We start from the raw sequence: 25,089 nt of genomic DNA, 5'->3' as shown, positions 1-25,089 counted from the left end.
CTTTACAGTACTTACTAAAAAACCAAAATTTAAAAAAAAAAGCAAACAACTTTAAGATTTTTTTTTTTTTTTCAGTTTCTAACCGAAGTGAGCATACTTGTGGTAATGTGCTGGCATCCATTACCATTGAAATTCTGACTACAGAAACTGTTTTGTCATTTGCTATTTTATCACTAGAGAAATCCATCCTGCTGTCAACACTACAGTGGTCAAGCTCCCATTTATTTCAACAGGAGCTAGGTGGCAGAGATACCACAACAGCCACAAATGGATGTGGTGTCTTTTAAACTGAGTGATTACAAAGAGCCTGGACATGTGCCTATGTCTTTTACTTGTTGACCTCCTTCCTTGCCCCCCCAAACAGAGTGTTGCAGCTGATGATACCTTCCTTTTTTGTGAAAGTTAGTAAGATTTTTAAAAGACTCAATACTACCAATATACGGAGAAATAATTACCATTACATTAGCTGAAACTTTTAGTTACTTCTGATTAGAAAGACATTACGACAAAGCAGGAACAAACTTTTATCTTAAGCTTAGGGCTAGAAAGAAGCGGCATGAACACCAGGTTTATGCATCAATTTGTCTTCTTGGTTTTCAGCCTGTCATGCAGCTTTCTGTTAACATAAGTTTCCAAACAATACATAGAGCTTTAAAGGATCACATTTTGTTGGTAGCAGATGCATTTAAAAAAACCAAAACCAAAAATGACAAGAAAGCCTTTATTTACAGATCTGAATTAAGGAACATTTCCATATTGTGCTACAAAAGAGACAGATAATGTACACAAAACCAAAGAAAACGCCCAAGTTTAGCAGATTTTAGGCTTCCTTAGGAAATCAGAAGTGACAATTACTTACACTGTTGATGTAAGGAAGCTTCTGACTAGAGTTAATGCAAGTTAACCGGCTAGCATCAACAACAACATGCTACCTTTCCCATCTGCTTTCATGACAGACTGACCCAACGCAAGTGCTTAAGTTTAAGAGTCAGTACTACAGGGACAAATCCCGGACCAACATGTTTCCATGGCCCATTTGGTTTTTCCAGGCTCCAACATTCAAATGAAATGCTCATGATTCACAGTCCCACATGTGGCTCAGACACAAGGTCCTCTACCTCCTGTTTAGGCAAGGGGTCTCCGAAGGCAAATTTTTGCTTGGAACTCAACCAGTTCTGGAGAGCAAATGGGCTGTGAGACCTAGCACAGCCTGATCTCCTGACAAATTTACTGCAAGGTAGTAGTCAGCTACAGCAAAAATTTAAAATGCTTTATAATAGCCTTACGGATCTTCTTATATGACCTTAGGGAAATCACTTACTCTCTACGCCTTAATTTCTCATTTTGAAAAGAAGCATTGAAAAGAACAATATTATCTTAGAGTTGTCAGGAGGGTAAAGCAAGAAACAGCTGAGGCAGTGTGACTGCCCCAGCAGGACATACCATGGGAAAAATCCACAAATAAAGATTCAGTGCAAACACAGCTCCCTTGTACTCTGAACACCTGAGGGCAACCATACGAACTCCAACCAAGGGTGTGGGATCCAGATCCATAGGCTCAACTGTCTGCTCTGCTTGGGGACAACATAAGCCTCTTACTTCCCAGATAAATGCTAGGGGAAAAAATAAAAAGGAGTACTTCTGAGGTGCAATAACCTCAACCTTTAATGACAAATAAACAGGGACTGGAGCTTGCGTGTGCAATCCCAGCCCCCAGGATGAAGAGTCATTCTCATTTCTTCACCTTCCATTATGTAAGTATGTTTTAAACACCACGTTCAAGCCAGGAGAAAGGCTGAGAGCTAAACTATCAGAGAATTGTGTTTGTCCGATAGTGAAGAAACTCACCCAAGAGTCCGATTTTAATTCTCTGCTTGAGAAAATTTATCTGAGCCTCAGTCTATTTCATACCACCAAACGACATCGTCTCTGCACTACAAGGAGAAAAAAGGGGCTGACACCACCCCACCATTAGTGGGCTTGCTAATCAAGCCTTTAATTTCCTTTCAGTTATATTTGCCTGAATTGAAACCTTATGGATCAAGCAAAAATAAAACCATTTGTGCTTTTGTTTGAGTACGAAAAGATGGAAAAATCCTAAATTCAGTTCTATTCAAAACAATTATTTTCTTTGGCAGCTGAACCAAAAGAACCCGCTAATTATTCACATGTATTCTAACAAGATTATTTTATCCACGTCCTCATCAGCATACAGTTTCCTCCTACGGCAGGTATAATACTCGTCATGAAAGTATCAGTCCACAAAAGATTTAGATTTCTTTGCTTATTCTCTGCTGCAACATATTTTTTTTTCTTGCCAGTCTAAAAAAAAAAACAAAACTGAACAACAAACCCCACTCCAAAACCACTTTCAAACAAAAACTCTACAAGAAAACATACTCACAATTTCATTCTGTAATTCCTCATTTTATTCTACTGTAGCTTTCCTCTTCTGCCTTACTGTTCACATGCACAGCTGGTTGTAATGTGCTACGTTAACCTAAGTCACATTTTGTGCTTCTCAAAATACATCACACAAATTTTTGATAAAATGACAGGGAGCATTTGCTCACCTGCTTCTCAGCAACCTGTTTGACAAGCCGATGACAAGGCAAAAGCTCAAGAACACCAGAAACCCACTGGAGTCTTGTGGCTCCCTATCACCTGGACCAGGACTCTGCTTCAGGAGCAGTCCACATCACCAAGTTCCTCAAATCCAGGGCTGGTTTCTCTGAATCCAGGCCTTGGGGTGAAGCCAGGTGCAGAACAGTAATTCCTTTTTGTACAGAATTTTTGAATTTAAACAAACCACAACCACATAAAGATTCTGAAATTTCTTTCTCCTCTGAAATAATTCTTTTCAACTACTCGGTCACAGCCCAGATATGCCACTGGCCTAAATTTAGTCCTTCCTGATAAACAATCACAAACAGAATACTGGCAATGCACATCTCAGTGCATTTTGTTCAAGAAAATCGACTTGTCTGAATTAGGTACAGCAAGGTATTAATAATGTAATAAACTTTCATATATCTTGCAAAAATAAAGCAATATGGGTTTCAAAACCACACATATAAAATGCCATTAAACCTTTACTACGCAGCAGAGAAGCAGCATCCATTTTGTGAACAAACTCATGGGGATGCACAAGCAAGGCTTACTGTAGTTCTGCTATACGCAGGTCGGGGTGCTGCTTTTTAAATATTGTTAGACAGCAACATCTTTATGAGAATTTAATTGAACCTGTATTCCACTAATCATCTTTCACATCTGGTGTTAATGTAAGGAGAATAAAGTAACACAAAGTCTTTTTATCGCCAGTGATGGAATTATGAATTGATGTGTTAACTGCTATACAGAATATTTCCTAGCCTAGAAGGAAAAAAATGTCAAGCAACAGCTATTCAGTTTGAGATATAGAGATAATTTATCTATAGACCTGCCATTAATATGTAGCAGAAATAAACCTATTCCATAATAGGGGACATAGGTGGATGAACGCTGACCTAAGATACTGCTACAATTCTGGGGAATGGGGGAAGGGAAGAAGCAGCAACTTTAACATGTGGAATCACTTGCCTGGAAGCTAAACAGATTAGTTTGAAACTTTTCACCCACTTGGTTAAGGCATTAAGAACGCAAATACTATGTATGGATAAGATTATGCGAATGACTTGAATTAATAAAGCTGATATTTCACTTGTACTGGGTTTACTTGACAAATGTTTGGCTACAGCTGCTAAATGAGGTGCACAAGCTCTATTTAGTATAAGAATCTAACTGTACTGCGTATATGTAATTCAACACTGCTATTGCTAAATTCTATTTTAAAGAATTGTTCAAATCATCCTGGACACAGAGTGAGATAAATCACACACCACCAACACTCTCTTAGTAAAGGAGTTCACAAGTATATGTTCTTGACTGTGCTTAAATAGTTAAAGTGATATAAACTTATTGCAGCTACTTCGGTTCTTCTTCCCTACCTCAAGTTCGCAACCAAGTGAAGAAACAGAAGCAGCAAAGCATCTTCACATACCAGTTATCATTTCCCCTCCGTGATGGCCAGATTTCAGAAATCCAAAGACTGTTTTGGATTGATAGGCACAATCCACGCAAGCCTGTACAGCCTGCTGAAGTACCACATTGACAGGACCTGGTCCTAACCTTCTTCTTATCCAGGTGAGGCCCAGAATTTCCATGCTTGTTGACATAAACACATACTGAAAAAGAATAAGCCATATTCACTGCTGAGGAACTAAGACATGTTTCCAAGTTAGAACTGCACACCGTCTTTTTAGTTTTAATCTTGAGGAAAAGATGTACTGGTCAACTCAAGAAGCTGAACATGCATACATACCTTCAGAGCACGCAAAAAGTGCTCTCTCTGTCTTCTGTCAAGGTTCTCCTGCCTGAGTCCTAAACCCACTTCTTCCTGGTCTCTAAAGCCCTTTTCTACCCCACTAACGTAACAAAGCTGTCATAATCTGTGCTTATCTTTTGACTAATCGCTATTCATACACTAGTTCCAATAAAGCAAGAATTACTGGCAGGTACTCTAAACTACCAAGACGCAATTCTAAAAAGCTGGCCTTACCAAGTTACTGCCCTAATTTTTCTCCTGTTTGAGAATCTACAATAAAGATAACCCTATGGTATATACCTACCACTGATGCTCATTCTGAAGCATATAGCATTAACGAGTGCATCTATAATGATCCTGTGTGCATATATAATGGCTACTGAAGGTCTGTCCCTTCAGAAGCCGCGAACCACTCATGTATGATTTCCACACTGCAACTTGGCCTTCTCTGCTAAATAAAATAAACATAGTTCTCCAGAAATACTGTGAGGTGGTTTAAAGCTTAGCACAAAGCAATCAAATAGGACTTTTAAAATTACTTTTTATAGAGACTATGCAAAACTGTCTTTCAAAAGGAATGGCAAGGCAGAAAAACATGGGAAAAAGCCGTAACTGAAGATTTTTTTTTTTCTTTTTGGCCTTAGGGCTGTCACATGACCAGGAATGCACCCAAGACCTTATTGCAGCTTAATGAAAAAATGAGCCTCTATGGTAATTAAGCCTAAGCATTCTGTTATACAAAAGACTGCCATATTTTCTGAACTGTAGTATTATTTGGGCTTAGTTAAAAAAATGGATTTTTAAAAATGAAATATTTCTGTAAGTTTTAATGATCTTATGTCTTCATGCATATCTGCTCATTCTCTGATCTCTCCAAATTGGAAGAAAGCTATTTGTACAAATAATCAAAGACCCAAATCAGCAAAAATAGTTTTCATGGCATCTTCTGTCTGGGCTTAACAACAACTGCCTCCTGAAAGGTTTATTTTCCTAGGAAGCACATACATATTTTCCCCTCATCCATGGCTGAAGCTGGGAGTGAGAAGAGCCTGACAACTTCTATTGTAAAAACAGTTTTTAAATGTAAAAAAGCACTCCAAACAAAATTATCGTAATTCGTGGAGTTTTTAGAAAGTTCTGAGATTTCAGTTGACAACATACAAATTGTTTCACTACAGGGTTACAAATTCCTCAATGAGTTAGTTCATTAACTAGCTTATTTCTCTTTTGCCAATCCTTTTCAAGATACATTTCATTATATTTCAAAAACAAGCAAACATAAAAGGAAGGAGGAATGTATTTCCTCTGATTGCCTTTACTTGGTTTAAACAGTCTGAGTTGTTTCTTTTAATGTAAGGGTATACAGAGATAAAATCTCCATTTTGTTACATTACAGAACAGCCTGCACGATATCAGAATATCACATGGGTTTTCAGCTACATCTATTCCCATTTCATACATTAAGGAGTGGGACAAACATGAAAGAACTGTACAGTTTCCTTCTTCAGACAGGAACAAACTGCTAGGTCTAGCAGATCTATCAAAAGCCCCTGTGCTCCAGCACTTCTTGCTATAATGCAGGCATCAAAATACTAGTTCTGCAAAGTAACACTGGCATCTACAAATATCTTTAAAAAATAAGGCAGCTGGATAATGATTTAGAGTAGTAAGTTTGCAGCACATTTTCCATAAAATGACACTACTAATTTGCTTGAAATGGAAGCCATTTCACACTAAAAATGTCGTTAATTTTTTTCCTTGTCTTTTACCTGTGGATATAACTGCTGCAGTTGCACCAGACAAACTAATTCCATCTTTAAGTATCTGCGTAGCGCCACTGTTCCCCTCAGGAGAAGAATGAGGAGAAGGAGATGCAGGAGTCAGTTGTTCCGGCAAGATTTTTTTCTGTTTAGAGAAAAACCCCGAAGTCAAAATGTTTAGTTTTTTAAGGAGTCTGCAAAACCTTTCTGCTATCAGTTACCATCTTACTGAATGTGTGTGGTTCCGTATTACAAAAGTACTACACACAGCAGAGAAGATAAAGTCCGGGAAAGGAAGACCAGAAACTGTCAGTTTGCATTTACAGCTACTTAAGTAAGACAGTGGAAGACAAATGACTTAAAAAGGAACCCACCTCTATCTGAAAAGTGGGAAAGAATGAGCTTTATATACTAATTCATGACCCTTCTAAATCTTAGGAAGCACAGAAGAGGTGTTTTGGATTCTTTTCCTGTCCATACCCTTCCAATCATCTGGGTTTATCACAACTCAAATCAGTTAGTTGGGTTGTGTATATATTCCCATATAAAACTTGAGTCACATTTAGGTGTCAACTTTACAGTGCACCTAGATTTCCCCTCAGCTTGTTTCAAAGCAGCTGAAATTCTCAAGTAATCACTTTCAGGAATTGGTGCTTTACACAAGATATGAAATAAACCAGTAGTCACAATCCAGTCACATGGGTTGCCAAAACCTTTTCCTTTCCCAAACCGAACTCATTTGCAGCTTATCATATATGACAGACAACCAGAGTTTGCAGCACAAAGATTTAGAAATTGGCCAGTGTGCATTACCTTCCACCTGAGGAAATGAGAATTTTGTTGTAATTTAGTTTGGAGTGGGGTTTAGAAAATGCACAAGGAAGGCACTTCTAATGTGCTTTGACACGCCATGAAAATACATGGAAATAAAAGAAACAATGAATTAGAGAGAAGTTCATCACCCCTCCCTTCACCATTTATTCTTGCATGAAAACAGATTATGTTCTCATTCTCTTACCTACCAAAAAAATTAGGAATATAAGAGATTACCCAAGGTCTTGACACTGCTGAAGGCAGCAGAGACTTGGCTACTCATGTGGTAAGGATTTACTGATAAATTTGATCTATAGTGAAGTGAATATTCAGTCATTAAGGGAGGCTAAGCCCTCTTCCATTTAGCAGTAGTCATCCTTTACACTTTTAGAAGCAGCATATTTTCCAAATAATATATGAAAAATCATGTAGAAAGGAAACAAAATATACACCTTCCTAGGAGCAGCAGTGCTTAACTTCTTCACAACACCTATAAAGAATAAATTAACTTTCTTCTGAAATCCAGGGCACTTTAAAGAAAATTTCTGTGCCCCTTACAGTTCAGAGAAGATAGGTTTGGCTGGAGAAATTGCTTGACAATACAGCACTGGGTGGAATCACCATGAACATCGGGAATAGACTGCCAAGGCTTGGCATTGCACTGTGAATGAGACAAGGTGGCTCAGGTCAGACACTGAACCAAGCAGTGATGTATTACTTGTCAGGAATTGCCTATGTACCTTAACATTAGGTGACAGAAAGGTCTCTCTCCATCCTTAATACAGAGAACAAAAATACACTTGGAAAGTTTGAGCTTTTGATCTGAAGTCTGACATTCCTGAAGGTCCCCCTGGAGCAGGGACTCTTTGGGGGGGCAGTTGTCTGTCACCACGCTGCAAAATACGAGTGGTCGAGTTGAGGGGAAAGAGGAGGAAATGGGAGAAATGTAGGCATGAAAACAAAATACAGATACTAAACTGTAAGACAGAGGAACTATCCTCTCTCCACACTAACACATAAGCATAGTGAGGCTAGCCCGCCATTTCCTACCTTCTCCTTCAGAAGGAGGAAAGAGCATGCGTTTTGGAAATACAGCACGTTATACTTGCTCAGCCGAGGTTCTCATTTTGCAACCCCAAACCGATGAGCAGCAAACAGCAATCCCAAAGCCATGTTGTTTCACGAGGCAGGCCACGTTCCCAGCAGGGCTCAGCACATTTGCTTGGTCAGGGTGTCACCGGCTGGCCCCTGCCAGCTGGGAGGGCACGCCAGCCCCGTTTGCCTGCAGAGAGCACTGCTCAGTCTGGCACCACATGGCCAGCTTCACAGGCTTTACACTGACGCTTAAAAACTCTCTTCTTGTGGGGTCGAATTTAGGGCTGTGATCCACACTCAGACCAAGACACTTCCTCAAGAAATTCTGGAAGGAATTCTTTGCGTTGTTATGCAAAGCGTACTTTTAAAAATAATGAAAGAGATGTAAAAGAGATTTCTTCTTCATTATGACAGAGTAAAACCACACAGGGCAAACTGCGGGAGACAAACAGAAAACAAAGCCCAACATGCATCTCATATTTAGAGAGAAGCTTAGAAAACTTCTAAATAAAGAAGACAAATGACACAACAGCTCAACATCCTTAGCTGTATAATAAAAGTTAATACCTGCACAATGATAAACATTGCAGCATAACAAACTTAAAAAGGCAAAGAAAGTCAAACAACTCTACAGAGTATCAGGCATAGACCAACCTCCCTAAATACACAGGTTTTGAACTACCACATAGCCAGCTCACACTTGAAGCACAGTTACTTAGCCCGAAATCTGGAGGGGGTTTTTTGGATCGGTCAGGGGAGGTAGGGGGGAAGCACTTTCAAATCCCCATGCACATACCACTTGCATTATATTTGCATATGTATTGTGAGGTATACAGGCTGCATAGCACTCCGTGTCAGATACACCCTGTCTGTGCAGAACTCCCACAAAGCCATTTCCTCTCTTCACCCTTATGCTAACAGGTGTCACATATGTATAACATCTTGGCAATGTAACCATGTACCAAAGCAATAACAACTTTCCATGGATTCTCAAGAGGAGGTAATTTTAGAAGTTTTTAATGCAAAAGTTAAAGTAGTAAAATTCCCAAGTTACATATATCAAACTTAGATTCTGCAAAACCTAACTCTTAGTTGCCTGGTCCCACGGAGGAAGTCAGGAGTGTGTAGAGGTACCTCAGATTCACTGCCTCAAGATGGGGGGTGTCAGCAGTAACCCTCATTCCCCAAGCAAATCCCCACAGGTACCTCACACAGACCAGGTGCCAAATGCAGTGCTCCAAGCAGACACTTTCAGACACTCAGTGTTTAGAGCCCAGAAGCCTCCTCTAAGGGTGAGATGCCTCCAACTATTCTTTCAAAGGATACACAAAGCCTCTCAATTTCTTTTTCATGAGACACAGAGGACAAAACTCTTACATGAAAGACTAGGGCGCATCCTGCCATACCTGAGTACGTCCTTAAGATATGAAAGTCCTGTATTCAATGCTCTCCTTTAAAGCCCCCCAGACTTATGGGGAACACCCCAACCACTAGCTGAGTCTGTATGGGAGCACCCTTCTCCTCTTTAATTTGTGTCTCTGTACACTTTTATACACCAAGCAAGAGATAAAGCTGGAGATCACTTGCATCAGTAGCCTACCAGTTTGGATGCCCAACTGGAAGGGGCAGGCATCAGAGGAGAAAGCGCTCGGCTTTCTATTTCTGGTCCCCAGAATCATTTCTTACCTTGTGGTCATAATTTCAACAAAGTGCCGGCTTCCAGTTTTGTGCCAGAGCCTTCTGGGTATGCTCTAATAATGTTACTTCACTAGCCCTTTACACTGATCAGCACTACTACTGAAGGGAGAAATCCCACCTGTGCCATTACTCCACCCCTTCCCACACATCACTAGCAATAGATCCCATAGCCCACAGTGATCCGGACTAGAGGAGAAAACCCCCAAAACTTCAACTTTTTGAAACTTGGGGGTGGGGGGAGGTGGGGAAGCTAAAAAAAAAAACCAAACAGAAAAAACAATGCCCCCCATTCCCCCATTGGTGCTAATGCAAAGGAGGGAGGAGCACAGGGACAGACACAAATTGTCTGGGGAAAGACACTGCGGGATTGCTACTCCTCTTTGACAGCCTGCAGTGGGTGAGCAAGCCTCAGAAAATAAATTGTACTTCCATGGCAATTCAAATTGGCCTAAATCTGCCCTGCTGTGATCCTATCCTTCCTTGCAGCAGCCGTAGCATTTGTGCTTTTTTGGGGTGGAGCAGACAAAGAAGGAAGTAAGAGGGATGGATGCTGAGTTAGTTGTCTACCAGTTTAGTCCCTGGAACTAGCTCACTCTGGGTTTGTTTACCCACTAGTGTTGGTGTCACATGGGAGTGGGAAGGGGGGGGTTACAGCAGTGCCAATTTGTACCTGATCAAACAGCTCCAGAGGAGCTGAAGCTGGAGGCAGCTGCCAACACACCAGGTCTGACTAAGCTTGGCAGGGAGAAAGGCAGAAAGGCATCACGTCTTTCAGACCAGGGCAAAATAAGGCCCACACCTGGAGAAATGTATTGCCTGAAAAGAAGCTTCCTGCTTCATGCTAGTATCACCAGGATTAGGGGGTATTTAAGAGATTTATTTCGCAAATCCAGCTGTATGCTTAAGATGCCTAAATTCTGCAAAGCCTTCACTGTTCCTAATCCTTTGTTTCTAAACACGAAACAAAAAAATTTTTTAAATTACGCAAACCATATATATGGTTCAGTAACAAAATAACCCAGACTAAAAAGCCTAAAGGCTTCCCTGGCTCTTTTAATTTTACTGGAAATGGCTATTCCAGAATAGTATTTTTCAACACCAACAACTCACCCATAAATAAATTGGTAATCTTGTTCTGGAATAAAATAATCCACAGAAGCTTATACTGAAATATTCCAGAATAGCTATTCTAGACTTTTTCTTGTAATCAGTTGCTGAAAACAGTAAAGCCCTGAAGGCTGAAGAGAAGACAGAAAATTAAATAATAATAAAAAAAATCTCACTACAAAATTTTGCAATATAGAATAAAGTAGTAGATAAGGACTAACCTTTTTTCCAGGTTTTAAACTTTTTTTCCTTGTTTTAAGATTTTCAGTATGAGAGGTGCTTTTTGTCAGGGGAATATTTTTAGGAGACCTGCCCTTCTTGGGAACTGCAGACTGTCCAGGGGGTTTGCCCCGACCTGGTTTCCTGCCCCGTTGCGCTGGTACTGGAGCAGATTTCTGTGGAGACTGCATTGAACGCCGGGTCACTTTGGAAGGGGAAGATTGGATTTTTGCACTGCTCTTTGTAATGGAAACTGAGGAAAAACAAAAACAAAAGGGAAGGGGGGGAAAACCTCAAAATGAACGATGGAAAGCAACTTTTCTAACAAAGGCTTAAAAAAATAAAAATGTAGTGCACAATTTACATCGTAAAATAAATATACTTGGATATTTTGAACTTAAGTGGTTGGCATGAAACTATATACTTCATTAAAGCCAAAGAGAGAACTCTTTAAACTCATTCTTTTAGAGGGACTTTGCTAAGAGAAAAACATTCAAATAAAAATTAAAAAAAATTAAGCCACTCACCTTATAAATGCTTCCCATAATATAATTACGATAAGATGTTTATAAAGTGCCATTCATCAAGAAGGCCTTCAAAATACTTCACAAATTATACAGCCCATAATACATCCATTCTCCTCTAAGAGCAGTTTCCACGATTACAAGACATACCAACTACTTCTAGGGAGCTACAAACCAATTTTGAGCAGCAAAGAAAATCACCCCACTGAAGAGGAAAAACTAATGATAGGCAAAGTATCATTAATGAGCATTTTCTGAGATGCCAGTTTAGAAAGTTAAGTTCACGTAACTATATCCAGATTTTTCTACCTGGAGCCATCTAGACTTAAAATTTTATTTGGAAGAAGGACTTCTAAAAAAAAAAAAAAAAAATCAAACACAAAGTATAATTTTTATTCATTCTTAACACTGAAGTGGTTCTCTATTGAATCTCCCATCCCAATACGAAATTGGCCCAATATGTGTATGATGTGACTGTTATAATCTGGTGTGACACTGCAAGATGCAATCAGATTTCACTGAACAGAACTTCTTAGCAATCTTTTCCACCCAACTCACTCTTCTCTGAATAATGATGATTTTATTTTAACAATTCCCTTTGCAATGGACAGATTAAAACACCAGAAGGATGCCAAACAGAACCTACGGATAAGGACATATCCTCAATGAAAAGATGTACCACATCATGCTACAGCAGCACCTGTGGCCAACAAAGCAATTACTAAGTCCAAGAGTCCAACAAATATTCTATTTTGTTGGCCTGATTGCTGGCAGGCAGACAGATGCATAAGTTGCAGAAGAGGTAAGTAAAAGATGAAAATGGGAGATTTTGTGACATCAAACCAGCCTTGTTGCGAGAGGTGTGGGAAAGGAACACACAACATATTTGAAATCATTTGAAACCTTTACACTAAAATTAGATGTCTTTCTAGTATCACACTGCCCCTACCACAGCTTTTCGCATCTCGCTGATGGCAAAACTCCCGTGATTCGCCCTAACCTTAAATATTGTGAACTTAACGTGACACACCTTATAAGTATTGCAAGTTAGGGTTCAAGCGGGCTTTGATTGCGCCAGCCACCAGTGCCTGATCCAAAGCACTACTGCAAACTGAAAGTGGAATACAGGGGGCTGCTAACAGTTAATTTCCTGGATTTTTGTGAATTTGGAATATTTCTTCTCCTAAAATATTAGTATGTTGAGGCTTTCTAGTAAGCAAATAAAACACAAAATAAAACTCAAAGATACATTTGAAATGAGATCTTGAGAAAACAACTTACTTAAAGATTCAGTAACAGTTTTAATGTCTAGCTCTATGAGTGATACTCACCTTAACAGACCAGCACCTAGCTTTACAATGGTTACTTTAACTCTGAATTTTTCTTCAGGAGTTAACTGGTATTAAGTATTTGCAATAGAAAATGTCACAGTAAGATGAAATACACACTGCAGACAGACTTCTTATACAACACAAGTATACCGACACACACTTTTAAAGCTGTAGGAGCATTTACATACATTGCTATCTGTCTGATTCGGTTACTAATCTAATATTCCTAAATGGCAGTTCAGAAGAAATCTCTTCATTATGTCTGATCGCAATCCTAATACATCAAATACAGACATGATATCCTTAGTTATCTGAGAAGGACCAGCTTCTATGTACAAAGTGATCACTTTCCTTTTATTTATGTATGCCAAAACTTATTTTCATATGCAACGACAGCTTAAAATAAGATGAACAGAATTTTAACCAAATGCTGGCATAATATTGCTCTTATGTCTCTGAGTTGCTGAATGACAACTCGCATTAAGCTGTATGTCTGGAAAGCGAAACAATATCAACTATATGCTGTACGATACAGTACTACATATTGCATCCTGTATTATGCTTACACCAACGTAAAATGCAGCTATTTTTATTTATTTGTGCTGCACAACTATGCATTTAACAGAGCAATCATGACCTTGTAAAGAAATGTTTCACAAATTCTTTGTGCCTCTGCCTGTGCTGAAATCTAGCAAAGGCATTTCTATTCTCACACAGTAAAGACACAGCTAAGGTTAAATACACAGCTAATTGCAATGTCAACAGGTTCTAGGAGCACAGGTATGAGTTTCGGGACACTGGGCAATCCCTACTCCCTTCCAGAAGGACATTTACCAGACAAAGAGTAACAATGCAAACAGCTCCAACCACTTCAGGCTGCCCTCTTGAACCACACACATCAAGTACCCTCATCTCAGCATCTTCCTACCTGTATACGCCAGAGAACCAAATATTAGCAGCATTAACCATTAAGGGGGGGGTCAGGTCCCATTTGGTATTTTTCCTTCTGCCTAGGGCTGAAGCCGCTTTTTTCAATGGGCAGGATTGCAACAAAGCCCATGCTGCCTGGGCAGCCTCCCGGAGATAGCAGCAAATGAGGAGGCTGCTATTTGCATTTGTTGATTTAAGAGAGGATGGGGGGAGTGCAAGGGAGTGGGAGACCGCTAAAGTAATTCCCATATTGTCTGCAGGCTGTATTGACAGTGATCATCAGTCACCTGCTCATACTTCCTTCACCCCGGCCTTCAGAGGGAGACCAAAGGTTACGCTGGGTCACAGGATCTGGAGGGAAATGAAAAGACATGCAAAATCGAGCTGCCAACCCACTGCATCTGTAGACAGAGTTATCCCCACTAGGCCACATGTTCCAAAAACTAAGACGTTTTAATAGTCTCATGAGGACTTGTTAAAATATAACGACGAAGAGAATAGAGAGGAAAACTGCCAAGCTCTGCTTGCAATTACTGCAGTATTTAGCTGGGATATTTACAACCAAAAAAGCACATTTGCCTTTTCAGGATGCTGCTTTGCATCACAAAGGCCTTCTCATTTGCACAAACAAAATCAAGCATTTGTGTTGCTCTTCTACACAAATATCCACTGCTTCAGTTTCAGGAGTGGGATGCATTGCATGGCGTTCTTTCTCAAGTCTTATTTACACCCAAAAACCATACCGGTGTCCTCAATAACTGAAGAGCAGAGATCACGCTACACAAATATACTTCACCATAGTAATGTTAGCAACTAAATGGCATTTTCAACATTCACAGAGCTCTACTTATACTGTCATGTTAGTGAGGGCTATAGGTGACTACCTTCATGCAACATACAAACACAGCTTTCATACTTTCAATTACTGCTCAAGCAAAACATTTTCATTTTCTCCCCAAGTAGGTTCTGTGAGAATCCCAAAACCTACGAACTTTTTATCCAACATATGAAAGAGAAACCCCAAACCCAGCATCTTGGAACTCACGGCCTAAAGTTGCATTGCCACAACTCAGTCCTCATTCACACAAGCAGATCCACCAGAGTCAACCGAGCTCATTTGCATGAGAAGGACATGAAAGATTAGACTTTAGATGAGGGCAAAATTCTGCTTGTAGAAGCAGAAAAACTGCCCAGACACATTCAGGGCTGCAAAATTTGACGCCAGAATGTTATCCCCAAGATCTCTTGCCAGAATAAGTCAGATATTTAAGACAACTGTGAAATCTGAAGCTACTGAAACCTCCAGCGCTTGGGAAGGGGATGGGACAGATGACAGCTCAGAAGCCTGAATTCTCATGCAATTCTACTTAGTAAAATTCCCTCAAATAATCCACAGTGACAGTTTCACTCCATGTTTTTATGGAAAGCGAGAGGAAAAAAAGGTTCAAATTTGTAACATTTAAACATCAGAAATCAACCACGCAGTGTCACAGAGAAGCAATTACAAGACAAGACTTTAAAAAGCTGAAGTGAAATTACACAAAGCAAGGTAGGGGCCTAGGGGCCCGTTTTGCTGTACATTCTGTGAACACAGCATTGCTACCTTAGGTGAAGGTGCCAATTAGGACAGTTAAAAACAGTAATTCAGTGTTTAAACAAGTATTTTTTTCAAGACAGAAACAATTCTATTTGCAGTGCAGTATTGTTCCTGTGCCCCCACTGAGATGCAAGCCAAATGTTCTTCTGAGAATATAACAACTTGGCCCTTCTCTCATGTACAGATAAAAAAAAATGAGGCGAAGAGATTTAGCAATTTATGCTAAATCCATGTGAGCATTCCACAGCAGAAGTAATGGAAACATACCTCCTGAGTTCTAGCCCAGGATTTTAACTATGAAATTAACCTTCTTTAATACAGTAAGTTATTATCATGATAGTTTTGACAACTGGCAAAGGAGGTGGAAAAGATTAGCAATTTTTCAAAACTGCTTATTGCCAAGGATTATAAAAATTTATGTCCTTATGTCTCAATTGAACAAGACAGCCATACAAAAGCATAAGAATCTGTAATACATGCCACCTCTTCCTATCTGTGTTTGGATTACTTCTAGTTAAGAGGTAGCTGCAAGATACTAATTGATATGTTGCTATGATACAAAATCAGTTATAAGTCATCATTTTGCTATCTAAAAAGCAACACTGCACTTGGAAACTTCAACATCCACCTTGGCAAGACATGGACATTATGGCTTGCAATTTTCTTCTTTCTAGATTTTAGTTTCTGCTACCAGTATAAGAAAAGAAAAGAAAAGAAGTCATCTCTTGCTATCTTCTGTGAATAATCCTAGCCTTCCTTTCATAGCCCTGAAAGGTGAAAGAGAGGGCTCCAAACGACATAAGACAAAACTGGAAGAAAGGAAAGTATTTCTTCCCCAGGCAGCATTGTAGGACCTTCGTTCCCTCACCCCCATCCCCCAACATTTTCAAGAGCTAGGCAAGCCAGCACCTACGGAACAGACCTGTGAAAATACTAATTAAGCTCCATCAAAACCCACTGCTAACCAAACTAACACACATCACTTCCAAAAAAACAACTTTTAATAGCCCAGCTGGGGCAGGGGGCATGCAGGAGTGGGGAGGTACAAGCAAAACTAAAGAAAGACTCCTGGAAAGATCTCTCCAGTTAATCTCCAGAAACCAAGAATGGTGAAATGCCAGCTTCCAGTCTCACCCTTCAACAAAACATTGCCATTGCAACCACACTAGCAAAAAAAACAAAACCAAAAACAAACCCCCCTATATTTTGTTGATAAGCTGAGAAGGAAAAGAGCAAGTACATACCCAATAAACTATCAAAGCAGCACAAACTTGAGTTACCTGAAGACAGTTTAGGTGTGCTGATGATGAATCTGTCAATAAGCATGGCAAAGCCTAGCTCTACACATCGGGTAAGAGTTTTAACATCCTGATTCTTTGCCCCATCATCACGGATTCCACCCAGGTTTTACCATTATTTTTCCCCAAATAGCATCAACAGGATGAAAGGTGGGCCCAAAATGTAACAATAAAATGCAACAAGCTTCAGAGGAAGAAAAAACAAACGCAGAGCGGGGTTAATGCAATGCCACAATTCGTTTTGTCTCAGTATCTGAATGACAGCACTGATATTCTTAACATAGCTTATATGTACTAACGGAGATTTGGAAAACATCCACTCAATCCCATACACTAGCTAGGCAACACAACCACTGTTGACATTAGTATCCACAAGACCTGAACAAGAGCAATTAAAAAAAAAAATTTTCCATGTAACAGTCAAAAATACACGTGTTGGAGTACTTCCAATTTAAAAGAAAATTACAACTACCTTATAAACAAACACGGTAAGATGGTGAGGAAACCAGCCTTACAGTAAGGTCACAGCTTTGGGAAAGGCAAAACCTTTATTTTTTCTTAAGTGATTATTGCCTGTAGCAGCACCATCCAGGCCTTGCTGCAAGATGCCAAGAAACATTAATACCAAATAAAAAAAGCTTAACATGTGAGAGAATGTGGCAAATCAGATTTTAGCCTGAAGCACTGAGGAGTTTCTCTTGTACAATTCTGAAGACAGCATAAATCTGCTTACTGTGTGTGCCTGATTTAACTACTGTGACCTGCTCATGAAAAGAAGCTGGCTGCACTGTGAGAAAAATGAAACCTCTAGCAGTATGAAATTGTACCATTTTAGCATTTGTTTTTTTCTTTAATGAAACTTAAGAATTACCATGCTTATCTGATTGTTTTTGGCTACTTTAAACAACGCAGAGTCTTTTCACAGATCTAACTGTAGCTCTGTCTAAAGTTTCAACACTTCTTTTGTTTCATCTGCAAACATATAGAGTGGTACTAAAGTTTATATTGATGTTGCACATTTGTGTACAACTCAGATGAAAATATAGCACAGCTATTTTAACATAATTTCATTATCAATAACAGAAGTGCATCTCCAGTAGCTAGCTTGGAAAAATCTGCACAAAGTAAGCATTGAGAACACACCTGAAAATTAAATAAAACTAAACTAAGAAATCATAAAACAGACAAATAAGATGCTTTTTAATCTCTGCTTGAGCCTGTACTACTCTTATCGCTGCAGACAGCTTTTGAAGGAGACCTTTAACATCACAGGCTGATTAGCGTAATGAGAGAAGATTGCTCTCACTGACAATAAATGCACTGAATTGGGAGAAAAGCAATGAGGGGACACACGATGTGGAAGGCGGGGAGACAGAGGAGAAGGAAGGAAGGAGGGTAGAGGACTAAAGATAAAAGCTACAGTGTATCACTGTTTTTTAGATTACTACATCATCTTCCTTTCATCACCCAAATTCTCTCCTGAAAGTGCAGAGAGCAGTTCCTCCTTCATGAGTTCTTGCATCACCTTTATCCGTCAAAGACCCAGCTTCGTAAGACTGTGGGGATCAGGGATATACAGAAACCGATCCCTCTCCAGATGCTGTTCACATCTAAATGATAGATACTACTTTGTACTGAAATCAGTATTTGCAGGTGAAACTACTTATCATTTCCCACATGGCTTGTCCCCAGTTATTCTTCTGTTTTCTCTCTTTTATGGAAAAGGTTTTACTTCTATTATAAATAAAAAGGTGGGTTGCCTAAGTAACTGCCATTTACATGTAATAACTAAAGAGTAAAATGAATTTATATAGAAATAGCAAACAGAAACTGCTCTGACAATCTCCAGTCATCTGCTGTCTACTTCAAACATAAGCCTCAGATACAACTAGCTACAGTGCAATACAAGAGTATTCTTAGGCATAGTAACAGCTTTCTATTATCCAACTGAGTAAAATAAAAATTACAATCTATGGTGGTTAAATAGAAAAGCATAATATGTTTGGCCTAGAAAGAGTTAATAGAAAAACATCCAAAAGATATCAAACTTAAAAAGCCTTTTTAAACCGTATCAAAAGTAGAAGTTATATGGACCCAACAGATGATCAAATTTCAAAATGAGCGAACACGGAAGATAATACTAAAGCAACAAGATTGAATGTTTTTTTGCATTCATACTCACTCCAAGGAATAATTCCCATATCAGAACCCCTCTTCAGTTCCCATATCAGAACCCCTCTTCACAGGGATTTGAAACAAGTTGCCTGACATGAAGTACCAGTAGTAGAGGTCAGGAAACGGAGACAAAACAAGCAGTAGAGAGTTGGCAGGACACACAACACTTAGGAGTTTTAAGGAAATGAAAAGATGAAACGTCCAACCTACTGACGGTGCTGTGCAAGTTTGTCTTTAAAACTGCCTCAAGTTCAGAGACTTAAAAAGGTAGTTAATGTGATGCCAACACTCTAGCCAGCAAGGTATGGACAAGACACCTGATGTTTGTACTGGCCAAGTTGCTAAAAACTCTTGTACAGAACAGAGGTAGTGAATCCAAAGATAAATACGATGTGTTGGGGGAGAACCAACCATAGTTTTTGTAGAGAAAAGTCACATCTCACAAATCTATAATTAATTTAAGGAGTCAATAAGCAAGCAGACAACGGAAAGTCAACTGATGTAGTCTGTGGATTTGCACTTCACAAGATCTCACACCACAGTCTCTCAAAAAAATCCTTAGCTGGCAATGGATATGAGGGAAGATCCTCATGATCATTCTAAAGTATTTCTTGGAAAATACCAAACAGTGGCGAGGAATAAACAGACATGTTTCCACAGTCGAGAGAGGACTCTAGATAAATCCTGATGAGATCTCTGCTTGGGCTTGTGCCATTCGATTCATATATGATCTAAGACAAGGGTAAAGCATGAGATGGCAACAACTGCTGAACAACTATTTGAGTCAATAAAGATCTTGTAAAGCTGAGCAGTTGCTCAGAGGAGATTGATTGCTCAGAGGAAGTAACAGATGAAATTCAATGTCAAGCAATTCAAAATAATCCAGCTTCTGTGATCAAAGATGGGCTATTAGCTGATGTACACAAAAAAACCATCTTAGAATTAAAATAAATATTTCTATGACAGTATTAGTTCATTGCTTGGTAGTAGCCCAAAAATCCCAAATACCTATTAATGAATAATTATAGAAGGAACAGAAAACAAAACAGAAACCACCACTATGCCACTAAGTCTTAAATACCTTGTACGCTTCTGGTTCCAGTGGCTCAAAAATGCCATAGCTGAAATGGAAACAATACGGAAGAACAAGGGTGATCAGAGGAATTAAACTGACCCCATAACAATGAAAAATGAAACAGAACAGGATATTACAAGTTTGGAATACAGATAGCTGAGGGAAGCTAGAAGCTACAAAATCATGATGGATATGAAGAAGGCAAGTGGGGAATGACTATTTACTGTCTCTTCCTGTACAAGTACTGGAAGTACAAGAAGCTATTTCAGTACAAGAATATGAGGACAACAAATGAAACTACCAGCAATAAAAAGGGTAACTCCTTTTCCACAGAACATATACTCAAGTACAGAACTCCTTACTACAGGATGTTGTAGGTGCTAAAAGTTCAGATGGCTCCAAAATATAATTGAACAAAATAGATCAAGCTCCAGGAGATACTCAGCATAAAAGCATTATTCTGGGCTTGGGAGGTGCTGGGTTGTAGATGGCCAGATACTAGGAATACTTCTGCAAACCTCTCTCCCATGTGCTCATGCTTTTCTTCAAACATCTGCTTTCAGCCACTGCTGGAGAAAGCCTGCTAGAGCAGATGGTCCTTCAGATTGATCCAGCATAGACATTACCATGAGAACTTCTTTCACCAGCTATAGTTCACAACGATGTTACTGAGTGACAAGTCATCTCTAAAAGCACTTAAGTGACCAAGAGACACAGAGAAAACAATCTACTGCATCCTTAAAATACTAACCTTGGGCCAGCAGGCCAAGCCAACATCAAGCACTGTTGTCAAACCACACATAACATAAATTACTACTATCAGAGATATTTCTAAGGAAACAAACTACAGTATCAGCTAAGCACAGCTTCTGCTAGTATAAATATTGAACGTTACATTTCATAGCGCTGTAAGCATACCCTGACACCCAGCCACGTCCACTTAAGTTCACATTTTCTGATAAGGACCAAAGACAAAACATCAACACGAAGATTAAGGCCTGAATGCTAAAAACAGTTGGTCCAAAACAACTTTTCACCTACCTTCTCCATTTTATCTTCTATTAATTGTGTCTTAGTTCCTGAGCTTATCTGTCTAAAACCAATGCAAGTTACAGAAGGTACAGCTATAAAGACTAAATATACCACATAATCTGGTCTGAATAAATTCACCCATATCTATGAAGCCTGTTCTTAAAAACCTCCCATGACAGAGGTCCTACATTCTCTCTGGGCATCCTAAATGGCTAAATCAGTAAACAGGTGAAATAAAATCTTCCCTAATTTTCATATTGTCTCCCTTACTGCATTTCATCTCTCTTTCAAAAGGCTAAATTAGACCCTAAAATATAAGTCTCAGGGCAGGAAATTGTTGTCCTAGGTATGGATTCAATTTAAAGCATCCTTTATCGCTTTCATACTTAGATTGTAGGATATTGATTTTGCTTGTTCACTAAAATCTGAGGGTTTTTTTTCAGTCCTTTAACTACTGAATTAACACATTTAAATGCTTTCAGGAAAGGTAGTTCAAAAAATCAAGAATACTTCTCATTATATTCACTCTGGGATCTAAGCCACACTCAGTCAATTATTTTCACTTTCTATTGTGGTAATTCAAGGCAGAAATACTAAACTAACCTGCAAAAAAAAGTCCAGGCCAGAATACTACTATAATATTTCAAGTGAATCCCTACAATATACTATCTGTCATACCTTCTTCCTTAACAGGAGTAGTCAACATTAATGTGACTTAATGAAGAATCCTGACAACATTATCATATTTCTGAATTGAAATGACTTGATTACACTCTCCTTGAAGCTATTATTTACATCTTAATAAAGGACTATCATTACAGTTCTTTAATGGCTTAAAAGCGATCAAATAACAGTGAAAAACATAACCTGAGAGCAAAAAATATTTCATCTAGCTATGTAAATTTGACAAGTACATATAACATGCACAAACAGCACATAAAAAATAAGCACATGAAGCAAAATTAAAAACTAAACTCTCTATGCTCAGAACAGGAAAAAAAGGAGCCCACACAATTTTAATAAAACTGCAGTTAACTTTGGGCTCACTTTTAGAATTAAAAATAATGAAATCCCCAGCCTGCACGTCTCCGCCTTCAGTTTTTATCACATGTCCAAAATTCTCAGTTTAGACTACAAGTCTGTAAGAACCTTGCTTCAGATTTTATTAATGCCTAAAGTGTTACCGTTTTTCATAACAAAGCAATAGAATCCATAAAAATACCTGGGTAGGTATTTCAAGTCTTCAGCAAATTTGAACATACTCAAGAATTTTGTTTGGTTTTATCACGGTTTAGCTTTTTTTGTCGTGGTTTAATTACTTGAACAACTGGAATACGTAATCAACTTTACTAACTAATTGTTAAACAACTCTTTGATCTCTATCAAGCTCTAATCAGGCAAGAAAAATTCTGTACATATTATCTCAAAATATTGCTGGTTTTCCAGCAGTGAAACTGGAGTAGGCTAAACAATTTAGTAATACTTCTTTCTAGGAGATGGAATTGGACTCAGCAATCTAAACTGTCACAAAAATATCTTCTAAAAATTTTACGCCGCTTATTTACACAGCCCCTTTTGTATAAAGCCATTTTATTTCACCACAATTAACGTAATGCATTTACCATAATAACACATCTCATTCATGATTTCTCAAGACAAGGTCAACCTTCTGAAAAGGTTGAGAAGGACACTTTACAGATTGGGAGCACAGAAACATTAAGACTGAGGTCAGCTTGGTACCTATTGGATGACTTCTGATCAAATGTAGATTGTCCTCACCTGACTCCCCCCTGCCTTCTCGCTGCAGGTTTGTACTGGCAGATGATCCCGGATCTGCCAGTACAGCTACAAACACAGTTGCTCCCTTGCTGAAATCTGCCAAAATGGACTAAACTAGATTACAGGTCCTATGGCCATTGGCAGTAACTGCAGACAGTAACTACAGACAGGTAGGTGAGGACAAGGATGCAGAGGTACCTTTAACTAATTTCACATTCTCCATACAATTCTTGGCCTGCTGGCAAAAGATTGAGAAAAACAATGGGGATGGAGAGGGCAGGAAACATGACTGATTTCTTGCCTTCTTGCTTCTGATCCTTTGGTACTTCCAGTGAGAGTTCTGCGATACCGGTCTACTTGTTCCTTACTTAATGCCAGCGGTGGAAATGTTCACTATGAGAACAAATTATTCTGGTCAACAATATTAAAGTAATTAATTAAAATATGGTTCCCCTCTTCAAAAACCTCTCTTCCTGTCAAATTTGAAGGGATTGAGGATAGAAGAGCCCAAACAGTTCGACAGAAAAGCCTTACGCTACAGAATCCTGACAAGAGGTTCCCAGAGTAGCAGAGAGATTACATTCAGGGATATCCCTCTTTACTTCATTGCCCTTCTTTTCTAGGTAAGGTAGATAGCTGTACATTATAAAGCACAGTGGTCATTAGTTAAAGGGACTCTATAACCCTACGTACAAACATCCTTAAAGGCATGAGGATGGTAAAGCATTCAGAATAGGCAGCTTCAAGACAGAATTTTGTGAATATGAAGGAAGAAACACTAAATATATAGTTTAAACCTTCAATCATCACAGAAACAAAGACTACTTTACTTTCTTAGCAGTTAGCTTAATATAAAGTGCTGCTGCAGCCAATATATTAGTATCATTAAACAGGAGCATTTAACTAAATATAATACAAATCTAGTTTAAGTCCAAGATTCTTCACAAGCACACAAAAATTAAAGATTATCAAAAGCCCTCCTAACAGTATTAAATAAAACATGTTTCCAGAGTTACTATGAACAAACAAAAATTGTTTCCCAGAAACTATCCTACTAGCTTTAAACCACATAAAGAAAATTTAACAACATTTCATCCTCCTCAGCTACTCACAAATCAAATCTTCAGTCTTATCTGCATACAGCCAGCTGGTTTTTAAAATTCTGCTGTAACTGAGGGGAAAAATAATTAAGCAATATTATTAGTCATCTTACCATTGTTCCCTGGTGGTTGTAATGCATCTCCTGTCAAGCTACACCACCCGACTGGGAAAATATCTCGAGAATCACATCTGCACCAATAGTCAAATGCTCCTCTCCAGCCATCAAATGTAACAAAAACTTCGTCTCCTTTAACATCTCCAATGGTTGCTGGGCAAATTAAGTACGGGTTCTTCCTATCTATAGCTTCAAGTTTCATTCCAACTTTAAAGCAGTTTGGCACAGGTTTTGGTGGTTCCTACAAAAGTAAGAGTGGTAGAACATTTGTATTTCTATGGCCTCTTAAAAAAAAAAAAAAAACCACAAAAAAAAACCAACTCTTTTTTTCTTCAACATCCTTACTTCTTATACTCACTACTCTCAAAAAGTTATAGTAGACATTCAAGGAAACTTACTCATATTTCAAATTTGCTTTTGCTCTTCTGTATTATAAAAATCTAGATTCTATTCCCACAAACACATCTGGGATAATTAGCAAAATTCTCCATGACAGAAAGACCCTGCTAAAAGTATTTACATAAGCAATAGGTTACACCCAATACATTATGTCTGGGCAGCAAGACAGCAAAGACACTAAAATGAAATTATTACATGCTAGTAAAGAAGAGGAGGTTTGCAGGGAATGGATATTTCTGGGGACTGATAACTGTCTGGTAAAAGCTTCACCTCCCAATTAATCCATGAAAAATTCATTAGCATTGGACATTATTTATAGGCCTCTGTTAACTCAGTTGGCCTTAGACCAATTCCAAGTGGACAAAAGAAAAACAAAAATCAAGTCAATGTGACCAGCACAAGTGTACCCCCCCCAGCAGGAGTTGTGACCCGATGGAACATGAATTACCACCTCAGCCTCAGGAACCTCATTATCCAAAAGCCATCTCAGATGTGCTGGTAGGCTAGCACAGGGAAGCGTGGCTTATCACACCTCAGAAAATTTATATTATCTTATATTAAAAAAATTACATAATTCTATAAAGTTAACACACAAGCAATGTGATTGCAGGTCTGAACCCAACTGTTTGATTTGCTGACATTCTTGTCAATGTCACTCTCAATATCAAAAATTAAGTC

At 38.8% G+C, this 25,089-nt stretch overlaps 1 protein-coding gene across 1 annotated transcript in view; it reads right to left on the bottom strand.

Annotated features, from left to right (window-relative positions):
- LOC104076232 (sex comb on midleg-like protein 2) overlaps positions 1 to 25,089 on the bottom strand; it is a 57,045-nt gene that overhangs the window by 9,761 nt on the left and 22,195 nt on the right. Inside the window, 5 exon segments of the mRNA XM_009577030.1 lie at positions 4,040 to 4,164; positions 4,166 to 4,223; positions 6,133 to 6,268; positions 11,058 to 11,308; positions 24,010 to 24,253. Of these exon segments, the coding sequence (XP_009575325.1) occupies positions 4,040 to 4,164; positions 4,166 to 4,223; positions 6,133 to 6,268; positions 11,058 to 11,308; positions 24,010 to 24,253 (814 nt within the window).

The sequence above is a fragment of the Fulmarus glacialis genome, unplaced genomic scaffold (assembly GCF_000690835.1).
Source record: "Fulmarus glacialis isolate BGI_N327 unplaced genomic scaffold, ASM69083v1 scaffold13584, whole genome shotgun sequence".
Taxonomy (NCBI): domain Eukaryota; kingdom Metazoa; phylum Chordata; class Aves; order Procellariiformes; family Procellariidae; genus Fulmarus; species Fulmarus glacialis.
Note: the sequence above shows the minus strand (reverse complement) of the source record. Positions and strands in the feature narration are given on the sequence as shown.